Raw genomic sequence first — 12168 nt, forward strand, 5'->3', positions numbered from 1 at the left:
ATCAGCATACCACTAATGGAACGTGTGTTTTGAGTTGGCTACTTTTAATCTATTTAATTATTGGACAGAAAGAAGAAAAAAAACACGGACATGCAATACATTTTATAGTAGGATTTTTTCTGTACTGTCATATAACTTCTGGATATATTTGTTGTAAATATAGCTATTAAAACAATAACCTTTTCTTTATTATACACGATAATTGAAGAAAATAACCTATTTTATAATACACACATTTGTTTATAAATGTGAATCAATGATATACAATGGCATAAACTTTTTTGTTTCCGTTTTCAATCTTTCGTTACGATGTTTTAAACATTCATCTCTCAAACCCATTAGGAGCTGCTAACAACAAATAGCGTTTCTTAGTTATTATTTTCATAATTCTTCAATATACATTGTTTTAAAAGGCTTTATTTATATAATATTTATAATTCAGATTGTCCATAACAATACAATCATACTTTAAAGTGGTATTACGTCGCTTTGAATACTCGTATATAAATGAAATTGGTCACATTTGAAAGAAAACTCAAATATTTTTTACTATACCTCATAGACATTGAATGTGGGCGCCACGAGTGGCGACGCAGACATTAAGACGATATTCCCATTCATGCCACACACACTCCAACATATCTAATAAAATGGACTGGATGGCAGCACTGATACGAACTTGCAGTTCTTGCAGGTTTTGAGACAATGAAGATACATAGACACAATTCTTTACGCAACCCCATAAAAAGAAGTGATAAACCGTCAAGTCCGGCGACCTCGGCGACCACTTGTGGAAGACATTATCATCATTTCCAACATGTCCAATCCATTTTCCTGGAAGCCACTCATTCAGATGTCTTATAATCCGATTCGAACATGTAAATACCAGTGAGGAGTTGCTCCATCTTGTTGTAAAATAAAGTCATTGCCTCTAATTCTCCAACAATGAACCCATATCAACTAATCTAACTAACTAACTCTATGGCCCATGGAACCCGGAGGTTCAATGCCGCGTTCACAAAAGCTCTTCACTGACTTCTATCCTTAGCTAATTGCATCCAGTTTCTACTTTGTATTTCAATCTCTGCGAGATCCGTCTTAATATTGTCCTCCCATCTGCGCCTAGGTCTTCCTAATGGTCGTTTTCCGATTGGTCTTCCATTCAAGACTTTGGAAACTTTTCTACTTTCTTCCATTCTAGCTACATGACCTGCCCACCTAAGCCTCCTAGACTTGACGACCCTAAAAATGTTGGGTAAACCGTATAAATTATGTAGTTCCTCGCTATGAAGTTTCCGCCATTCCCCATTCCCGTTCCTCTTGGGTCCGAATATTCGTCTCAAGATCTTGTTCTCAAATACTTTCAGTCTATGTTCTTTCCTTAGAGTAAGCGACCATGTTTCGCAACCATACAGAACAACAGGCATGATTATCGTTTTATATATTTTAACCTTCAAATTCTTCGACAGAATTCGCGACGACAAGAGATTTTGAACCGAATAGTAACACGAATTCCCTGCTTTTAGTCGACATTTAATTTCTTCGTGAATATGATTTTTGTCTGTTAATATTGATCCTAAATATTTAAAAGTATCCACTTTATCAAAAGTACTATTTAATATTTTAACGCCTCCACTAATCGTAAAGTAAATATCGACTAATCATGAAGTAAATTTACTTTTTCTGTGTTAATACCGTCCATTATTGATATTGCTGACATCCACAAAAATATTATTTAATTTTTCTTTCAAATATGAGCAATTTCATTTAAATACGATTATCAAAAGCGACGTAATACCACTTTGAAGTATGACGACAATATTTTTATAGACACGCTGTATATTGTTTATGAAATGGAATATATTTTCATCTACATCATAGGACACAGTAGTAATAAAGCCTCAACAGATGACAGTTTTCTCAATACACTGTCTTGTTTAAATCACAGTCTACTGTAAGTGTGAACACGATATATCACCTGAGAGTATTTGTCATACATGTTTACAGTAGAAGAAAGGAGAAGAGACAAAAAGTATAATTTGGTTCTAAAACATTGGCTTTATCTGTGATAAATATTTTTCGTTTTCTTAAGTGAAAGTTTTATAAATTATGAAACTGGCTAAAGAAGATAACTATACTCAACTGTGCAATTGGCACTGTATTCTTCGTGGTCAATGGACCTAATCTGGTAAATCATCTTGGCAAGAAGAAGAATAGAGGCTAGGATTGAGCAGAGATGAGAAATAATAGACTGAACTCTTTGTCCACTTGGTTGGGCAATAACCACAAACAATACAAAAAGAAAATGAAGGGCGCAGACCTGAAGAAAGAGAAAAAGAAAAATCAGTTATCAATGAATTACAGAATATCTATTACAAATATTCGTAAATACTATTAGTGAACTGCTAATCAAGCAACCATGTTTAATAATAATAATAATAATAATAATAATAATAATAATAATAATAATAATAATAATAATAATAATAATAATAATAATAATAATAATAATAATAATAAATGTCTTAGGCCTTTTAATTATTTATTTAATGTTGAAATTTATGAAAAAATTATTTTGCTATTTCTATATTTAATTAATATTACAGCGTTGAACTGAGAAATGTTAAAGTTAGATTATTATCGAGAGTATGTTACACCAACTTACTCTCATTATATTAACCCTGTTGTTCTGTTCGGGTCTACTTGACCCGAAAAAGATTTTGCTTTCTCATAAAACTTATGAACGGTTTCCTACTGTGAATTAGGTTTGTGAATTTGTTTTATTCAATTCAGTTTATTTTCTGAAAATTTTGTATTTTAAATATTAACGGTTTTCGGAATGTTCGCTCATGTTACTAGTGCACTGATCGCGTCAATATGACCCGAGCACGTTTCTCAGTGCAATTATATATTAAGAGTAATTTTTCAACTTGTTTCTGATTCTTCTCTCGAAATATATATAAAAGTCTATTTCTTGGTCTGTTGGTCTTTCTCTTCCCCCCCCCCCCCTTCTCTCTCTGTGTGTGTAATTATATTGCGTTTTCGGATAAGATGAAAGTGGATAAACATTGCTCTTATTCTCAACAGAATGATTACAAAAGGAGTTACAGTGATTGATTCCTAAAAGGAACATGCTAATTTGTTACCTTTTGTTTTTTCGTTGTCCTTCCTGTGTATCGGGTGAAGTAGGGAAAAAAAATAGAGATGGTTCCGGCTCTTGTTTCAAAGAAAATGTTCAGCAACGAATGTGAACGTTTATCATCATATATAATATTATATATTATAATATTAAATTGAGTTGAGTTGATTTTGAGTTTAACGCACCTTTCAGCAGGCATATATAGCCTTTCCGAGGATATACGATTAACGTGAAATCCGAACAAAATGAGCTCCCGCCGGGAATCGAACCCGGGTCTCCCATGCCACGCTAACCGCTTAGCCACGAAGGAGCTCTATAATATCAAAATATAATACGATAGTATTATAATAGAGTAATATTTATTATATCTGTAAGTGTTTATCTAATATGACAAATACATCTCCAGTTCAACAAGATATGTAGTGACTAAAATCTTCATTTGAATCCAATTTTTATACTAATATCATAAAATGATATACAAAAATGAGTGTATGGTGAAAAGTTGGAAGATATCAAAGCGCAGTTTTTCAGGCTAATATTAGACTATTGATTCTAGCAAGTGTGTGCAAATTCCATAGGAAATTCACGAAGAGTCTTTGAGATAAGGAATCAGAAAGACGTATCTTTCGTGCAACTATGTCACTTGAAAATTCTTTACTACATCGTATGTGCTTCGATTTGACAATAAATCTACTCGACAAGAAAGAAGATTAATGAATAAACTCGCAGTGTTTTGAAATATGTGGGAAAAGTGGGTGGAAGTTCTTCCAAAATTATGTTATCCTGATGAAAAGTTACAGCTGGTGAATGTTAAGATTTATAGGATCCCTTTCAAACAATAGTATATTCCCAGTAAACTGGCGAAATGCGGTATAAAAATATGGACATTATCTGATAGCAAAGTATCCCATGTACTCAAGAAACAGGTATATACAGGTGAAGAGCCCGGTGCACAGCCTGAGAGAAACTAAGGTATCCGTTTTGGAAGTGAACTTGTTTCCAAACTAAGGGGTCATAATGTTACCTATGATAATTTTTTCACCTCGAAGATCTTAAGACAGCAGCATCTTGGGAAAAAAATAACTATGCTTGAAATTATAAGAAAGAACAAACCTGAACTTCTAAAGACTTTGTCAAACTAAGAAGTATATTTATCGTAGTTTTAGTACGCGAACAATGCCACCGTTGTAAATTATATTCCGAGGAAAAATAAGAACACTGTACTCATGAATACTCTTCACACAAGAAACTAAATCAGTAACCGAGTTGACAAGAAACCCAAGATTTTAATACGATTAGTTACATAGTACAACAAAACCTCGCACTATTTGATTAAAAAAAAAAAAAAAAAAAAAAAAAAAAAATCTTGTTTTTAGACGTTTGAAAGTAACGCATATTCGAATATATAGGCAAAACATTTAGAAGTTTCCAACACATTTAGAGCTAAATCAAAACTTCTTACATATTTATTGCTTCAAGAAAACGCACAGATAATGCATTCGAAAAATATTAAAATATTTTCTTAATAATATACTAGTAAATAAACTAGTAATTATTTGAAAATTTAGCTCTATGCGAATAAAATTCAATAATGGGTCATATTGACCCGAACATTACACGTGTGTAGTAAATGGGAACAGAACAGCAGGATTAACTCATGCTACAAAAATATAGTTCAAATTTTAATATACCACCACACATAAATTAGACTTACTATAACATAATGATATTATGTAAAAAACATTGGGAAACCTTATAATATTATTATTTTCTTGCAAATAAAAAGTGAGTAACTTAAAGTAATTAAGGTTAAGCCACATAAACAGAAACCTACCAAGACACCATTAAATTATATTTTTTAGAAACAATCAGCTTTAGTATATACTTCTACAATAAATAATATTATTAGTAATGATATGAAACGTGAACGTGAAATAAAAGCAAGGATAGGAATGGCGAAATAAGTCTTTAGGAGGAAGAAAATACTATTTTGCGGGACATTGAATAAAGACTTGAGAAAAAGATTCATGAAATGCTTCGTGTGGAGTATTGTACTGTATGAGGCAGAAACACCGATAAGAAAAGACTGGAAGCCTTCAAAAATGTGGTTGTGGGGAAGAATGGAGAGAATTAGCTGGGTCGAGAGGAAAACGAAAGAGAGGATGTTAGAAACGGTAAGAAATAAAAGAACAATTTTAGATATTATTAAGACGAGGAAGAGAAACTGGTTGGGACATTGGATAAGAAGAAACTCTATCATGAGGGACGTACTAGAGAATATGGAAGCAGGAAAGAGAGGGAGGGGGAGGAAAAATGAAATGAAATCTTTGAGTCTTACGTCCCACGCTTATGCCGGTTAGGCTAAAGGAGACGGTGATGATGAGTAATGAATGAAATAGTGGAATGAAGAAAGTGGGAGGAAACGGGAGAACCCGAGAAAACCCACGCACACGGTGTTTGTCCACCACAAAGTTCACTTGGCGGGGGCAGGGAGGGGGAGGAGACTACATCTAATGGACGATATCAAAACAGAAAAATCATACGTGAAGACGAAGAGGTTAGTGGAAGACCGTCGAGAATGGACGATTCTCAGATGTAGCAAGTGACCTGCTAATAATGGCAGAATACCTGTTATGATGATTATGATGATCTATAATAAATAAATAAATAAATAACAATAGTTTTTAAAAAATCTTCACTATAATACGACAGGAAAACAAAATTATTAGGAATATAAAATATACCATTGACCTATTAAAGTACTGACCACAGAATAAGTGTATGTTCATATAGTTTGATTAAGTATTGTTTAATACTCTGCAGATTGAAAAGATTCATAATAACATAACCTAAACATTAAACCATACACACAAAAAAAGGAAATCACATGTACTCACATCATATGCTGCTAATAGAAACACTGAGAGGAAAACTATCTTTATCATATGTAGTTCCAGAAAGCTCCAACAAAATTCTATCACTTCGGAGAGTATTACTTTAAATTTAACTGCGGTTTTCTTTAAACGGTGGACTGAGTACTCTGAAATTAAAAATATTTGTATTAGAAATGTAAATCTACCAATTAGGTCTTAAGTAAAAATTATTAATTAAGTAACGTTATTAAAAATTATTAATGAGATTACGTCAATTTTTTACAAATGAGCGAAGTGAAGGAAAAAAGTAATTAAGCCTCGGCTTGCGCAATCATATAATAGATAAATGTATGCACTACTTGCCCCCTGCATATAGAGAAAAGTTTGATTCCAGGGGGGAAAAACACTAATCTCGTAACACCTCCATATGGAATTACCACGTAAAACTTTCGACTAGATAGAATAACGAAAAAATGGATCAAAAGATTGCGACCTTGGTTAAAAATGTTATGAATGATTAAAAAAAAAGTTTGCGATCTTGCCCAATCGTTAGTCTTTGGATCAGGGGCCACAAAATTTTTGAACGGCCCCAAAAATCGAGTTTTCGAATTTTCTACGGAATAAGCACTTTCTACTGAATTAAGTGATAGTTTGGGTTTGGCTACACTATATGTAGTTCTTCAGATATAATGCGCACAAGAAAATTTTTGATTGAATATATTGGATCTTTTGATCCAAAAAAAAAAAAAAAAAAAAAAATTGTCCCGTATTTCAAAGATACACACACGAGGGATTACCCTGGCTTACCCTCAGTAGTACTAGAAACATTCCAGTCTCATTTTGAGTTATCACTATGTCTTTACGTACTTAATTTCCTTACTCGTGGGAGAAGTACAAAAAGACACACATTACAAAGCCGAAATAGATCTCAAATATCAAAACCAAAATTCTTGGCTCTGAATTCGTTTAATGATTTAGCAAGTCTCAAAATCAACGCTTTCTAGACTAGAATTTAAAAGATTTTAGCTCACACACTTTCACAAAAGAGTACCACAAATGCACCGGGAATCGAATATGGGACCAAGTGTACTATGCGCATGCGCAGGAAACATTTGAAAACTTACGTTGAACTTGTAAAAAATAAAACTTCCAACCTGAGGAATATCTTACTTCTATTTTAAAATCACTGTTTGGCATTTTAAGTAATTTTCAGTGATTACGTAGTTAGACCGCACGTTACGTAGATGGACCACACAGGGGTGGGGTGCAAAGGAATGTAGTAAACATTAAAACAGCATCTATTAACGAATATTTTGTTATTTAAATAAGTCCCAGGGCGCAAAAACGTAACCTCGGGTGCAAAATACATGTAGTCCCGTTCAGTTTTGTAGTATTTTACAGAATACAATAATTCGAACGTAACCTTCAATTATGTGTTTCAATATACTTTTGTTCTGTAATTCTGCTTAAATTAAAGCCATACAAGAACATTGAGGCAGTGAGGCATAGACCAATGAAGATGTATACGCAGTATTGTGCTCCTTGTAACACAAGAAAAATTTTCCTTCAAAAGTTGAACATTGGTATTCTTGTTTTAAACAATAGCAAATTTTCAATATTGTCAACAAAGATTAATATAATAACAATAAATATACCGCCCTACAAAGAAGTAATTATTAAAGTCGGGAATGATTGGATAGTCACACTAACGTTCGTGTTGAGACAGTAGTGTTTCATGTCCAGACTTGCCCCGCGTCGCAGTGCTATACAGACCCGACTTTAGAGCTAAGTTTCCTATTAGCTACTGTACTTTGAAGAGTGTTTGTGCAGGTTATTTTTTATTTTTATTTTTTTTTTTATTTTAAGAAAAATGTTCTCTTCTATTTTATTCCGACAATAAAATAAATTGTTTGCAAAAACATATTATTCCAGTTTACAGTAACTTGTTAACATCTACTTTATCTCGTTACTTTAGCCCAGTTTAGTGCACTAAAGTTTATCAAAAGATAAGTTATCAGCCCAAGATAGTTGTAAGCTTTAGGACAAAAGTACCTTGACTGTTTTGTTAAGTGAGTGAGTTTGGAATTATTTCATGCTGTTTGGTGTTTGGACTTTGAGATAATTAAGAATGGCAAGTAGTAGTAAGAAGACCATTGCAACATCATCTACAAATATTTGGCTTATTGGTCAAATCTCCATATCACTGAATGATACGAAGTTACCATGTAAAAAAGAAGTTCTTAGTGGTTTTTTTCATTACAAATAGGAAATAAATATAAAGGACTCAGTTCACTGTACTGCTAGTGATATAATTCAGATTTTGAAGGCTAAAAAAGAAAAAAAAAAAAAAAAACATGTGGTTGATAAAATTGAAAATCTGTTCAAGGAGTGTCAAAACTTGAAAAAGAACAAAGAAAACAAAACCAAGCGCTCAGAAAGTTTGAAGAAGAAAGAAGATGATTGGAAGATGGCTCTGGAAGATCTTTTTGATATTGCCCACACTAATGCTCTCAATGTGATCAAAATAGAAGAAGATAATGATTTTCTGATCTCTCAGATACAAAAAGGACGACCCGGTAAAATGGAAAATGTTGATATGAAATTTGTAAAGAAAGAAGCAAATTCAAGAGAGAAAAAGGCACGTTTGGGAAAAATAAATGGAAGAGCGTGAAGAAGAAAATAAAAGATTACTTTTTGAACGAACATCAATTCCTCCAGATGCATGTGAACAAAATAGTTCAACTGAAAGTGAATAGTAGTTCGATACATAAAGAAGTGGTTTCATCTTGTGATCCACCTCCAAACAAAAGAGGTAGAAAGAATATTTTAGACAGTAACATAGCTACAAGCTTCGATGCAGCAAAGTTAAGTGACAGAAAAGCAGCTGTTGTTTTGACTAATACATTAAAAAGTGTGGGATGCGACCCTTCCAAGTATAATGTGAACAAATCTTCTATTTGCCGTCTTAAAATCAAAAGCAGAGAAAAGAAAGCTCAACACTTAAAGAGTGAATTTTCAGCTAGTATGCGTTTAACCGTTCACCGGAACGGAAAACTCTTAGAAGGTATTACAAGTAGTGAAACGGTTGATAGATTAGCAATTATTGTTTCAGGAAATGGCATTGAGCAGTTACTAGCTGTTCCAAAATTTCAGTCAGAAACAGGGGAAGCAATAGCTTGTGCTGTTAATGACACACTGGAATCCTTGAAAGTTACACACCAACTGAAATGTATGTGTTTTGGTACATCAGCAAATACTGGGTTACATAGTGGAGCATGTATGTCCTTCTAGGGCAAAAGATGAGAAAAGAAATGCTTTATTTGGCTTGCCGACATCATATCCTCGAAATTATGCTTGGGGAAGTTGTTAGAAAGTCAATTGGAGCTTCAACAGGGCCTGGCATCTTGCTGTTTAAACGATTTAAGGGTTTGTGGAACTCGATTGACCACAGTAATTTCAAACCCGTCACATTTGACAGTTTACTTCATAAAAATGTTACCAACAGCGCATCAAATATCATTGAGTTTGCTACAAAAAAGCTCACAATCATATTCCTTGCAGAAGTTTCAGAAAGAGGTATACATTTTAGAGCTCCAGAGGGAGTGCATCGAGCCCGATGGATGGCATAGGCAATTTACTTGCTAAAGATATATTTATTTAGAGATCATTTCAAACTTCCCAAAGAAGAAGAAACAGGAATTCGTAACATTTGCTCATTTGTTGTGAAAGTTTACGTTAACAGCTGGTTTTAAGCACCATCTGCTTGTATTGACCCCAGAAATGACTTGCACCTTTCGAGAAATTTAAAGGAATATGAAGGTGTCAATGAAGAAATTTCAAAGTGCGTAATAAAAAATGTTTCTCCGACATCTGTGGTACCTATCAGAAGAGCTTGTTGCTGAAGACAGTGACGAACCATTGAAACGTGTCCAAATTGATCCTGATGTCATTCTTACAAAGGACTTGCAAGATTTTGTATCCAATAACACCATGAGGTTTTTCAAAATCCTGGATCTATCATCAGAATTTTTGCAAACAGATGTAACTGCCTGGAAAGACAACGAATCCTACAAGAAAAGCAAGGCAGTAGCTAGTTCACTGAAAGTATTAATGACGTAGCTGAACGTAGGGTTGCGTTGATGGAAGGGTACATTTTGTTAACAGTTTTTTTTTTTTTTTTTAATTCTAGTTATATATGGTAGCAATGTATTTACATGTTTATTAAATATAACTTCTCTTGTAACTAAATTTTATTATTAATTCATTCCTAGATTTTTAATGGAAACTTTACAAGGTAGTAGTGACCCTTAAAAATTACTTTTAAAAATTACAGTAACTCTTTTTATATGATAGATCAAAATGGCAGAGTGCCCCAAAGAATATTGGGTAAAAAAAAATTCACTTATATAAGGAGCACCCTAAAAATCCATTGTTACCTTTTAAGTTTTGAAGCGTCAAGGAATCTCCTTCTATACTAGGTTTCGCTGGTCCTACTCTTTTGTGAGTTGATAATTTTTCAACTGCATCATCGGGTAATTCACCACGAGACTCTGATGCCGCAGAGCCCACTGGTCTGAAAAATAAAAGAACAATTATTACTATAGAATAAAAATGGTGAACATTAATAGCAAATGCACACGTTAAATGAGAATAATTCATTAAAAACTCAACAGACTCTTTCGACAAGTTTTGTACTGCTTACTGTAATTCCTTGTTTGCTTTTGCACTTTTGCCTGCAACTTCTGGTGAAATATTGCATACTGATTAAAAGACAAAGTAGCCGCCAGAAGCTCCCATTACCAACAAGTAAATTTAACTTTTACATCATAAAATGTCATGTTGGTTACGGTTTTATTTCTGTCTTGCAAAACTATTTGCTATACAAATTTAACGAAAAACCAATACTGCTTCGACAATGCATATCATTCCCTAATTGAAGAAGAGGCATAACTAAAGAACACTAACAATATATATACTATATATACACAATGTTTACAGTGAAAACCAATTCCATTGGAGGAACAGATAAGGCACGTATTTCTTTTCTAATCACTTGAAGTACTACTGCTGTATCCATAAGATTGCACTTGCATTGTAAAAAGTTATTATCGTATGAATATACGCGGGTCGTTCCAGGAAAAAGTTTCCCTAATTTTATTTTATTTATTTTTAATTGACATGAAAGTAGCAATTTGTTCTTCCATGTTTCCTCTACATTTACTTCACAATGTTCGTGTGAACTACCGCGCTCGCGCGGCGCGTGATTAACATGAGTCATGCAGTAAGAAACGTGCCCTGGCCGTAAGAAGTAGCGAGTCATGGCGGAACAACTTCTTTTGCAGTTCGCAGTAAAGAGGAAATTTGTTCTGTGATCCGTAAGAGTGGGCACATAGCCTTGCTGGACATAAGCAGGAAACTGGTAGCTGTTTATGAAGACATTGTAATGTGAATGCAAATGGCGTAAAGGTGATGCAAATTGTTTTCTGAAGGAAGAATAAGCATATTCGATGATGATAGACGAAGAATAAGCATACCCGATGGGTCGTCTCTAGTCAGTCATACAACATTGGTTGACAAATTGACTGTTCTTTAATTTACGGTTTCCTTTAGTCACGAATTCAATGATGAAAAATACACAGTAACTTATGTAACTCTTAATACGTAATTTATTGCATGTAACAGTTACAAAATTAAGAAACAAAATATTAGATCTTACCTTCTTTTGATATCGGAAATTGCGAGGAAATCTTTATGGAAATAATGTAATTGTATCACAGTTATTGCAACAAAAAACGTCGGAGTTAAAAGACGAACAAAAAGAGCTCCGGGAAGAAATTTTTCCAGTCCAATATCCGCTTGCCTGAAAACAAATACAAAAAATACAATAATAAAGATTCCAGAAAGTTTTTACACACACTACACATAAAACACTATTTTTCAACAACTGCTTGTATTTGCGAGATGAAAAACTCCCGCTCCTCCCTCATACATTGCATTTATCTGTGTTTTGATAGAATACTCAGATGAGTTTTGTTAGTCTAATTATTTGAGCCATTTTTTAAACTCATGTGAGTATCTGATGATTACCAAGAAAGTAAAATTTTATGTCGAGCTACACATCTGTTGACAGTCCCTACACTTGAAGACAAAGAAAAC

General features: G+C 33.5%; 1 protein-coding gene across 1 annotated transcript in view; it reads right to left on the reverse strand.

Moving 5' to 3' along the window:
• Positions 1 to 12168, reverse strand: part of LOC145671415 (piezo-type mechanosensitive ion channel component-like) — a gene marked incomplete in the record, with an annotated part of 344967 nt that overhangs the window by 104774 nt on the left and 228025 nt on the right. Inside the window, 4 exon segments of the mRNA XM_081740588.1 lie at positions 2144 to 2320; positions 6037 to 6179; positions 10449 to 10585; positions 11729 to 11872. Of these exon segments, the coding sequence (XP_081596714.1) occupies positions 2144 to 2320; positions 6037 to 6179; positions 10449 to 10585; positions 11729 to 11872 (601 nt within the window).

The sequence above is a fragment of the Thermobia domestica genome, chromosome 2, assembly GCF_964235325.1.
Source record: "Thermobia domestica chromosome 2, izTheDome1.hap1.1, whole genome shotgun sequence".
Lineage (NCBI taxonomy): Eukaryota > Metazoa > Arthropoda > Insecta > Zygentoma > Lepismatidae > Thermobia > Thermobia domestica.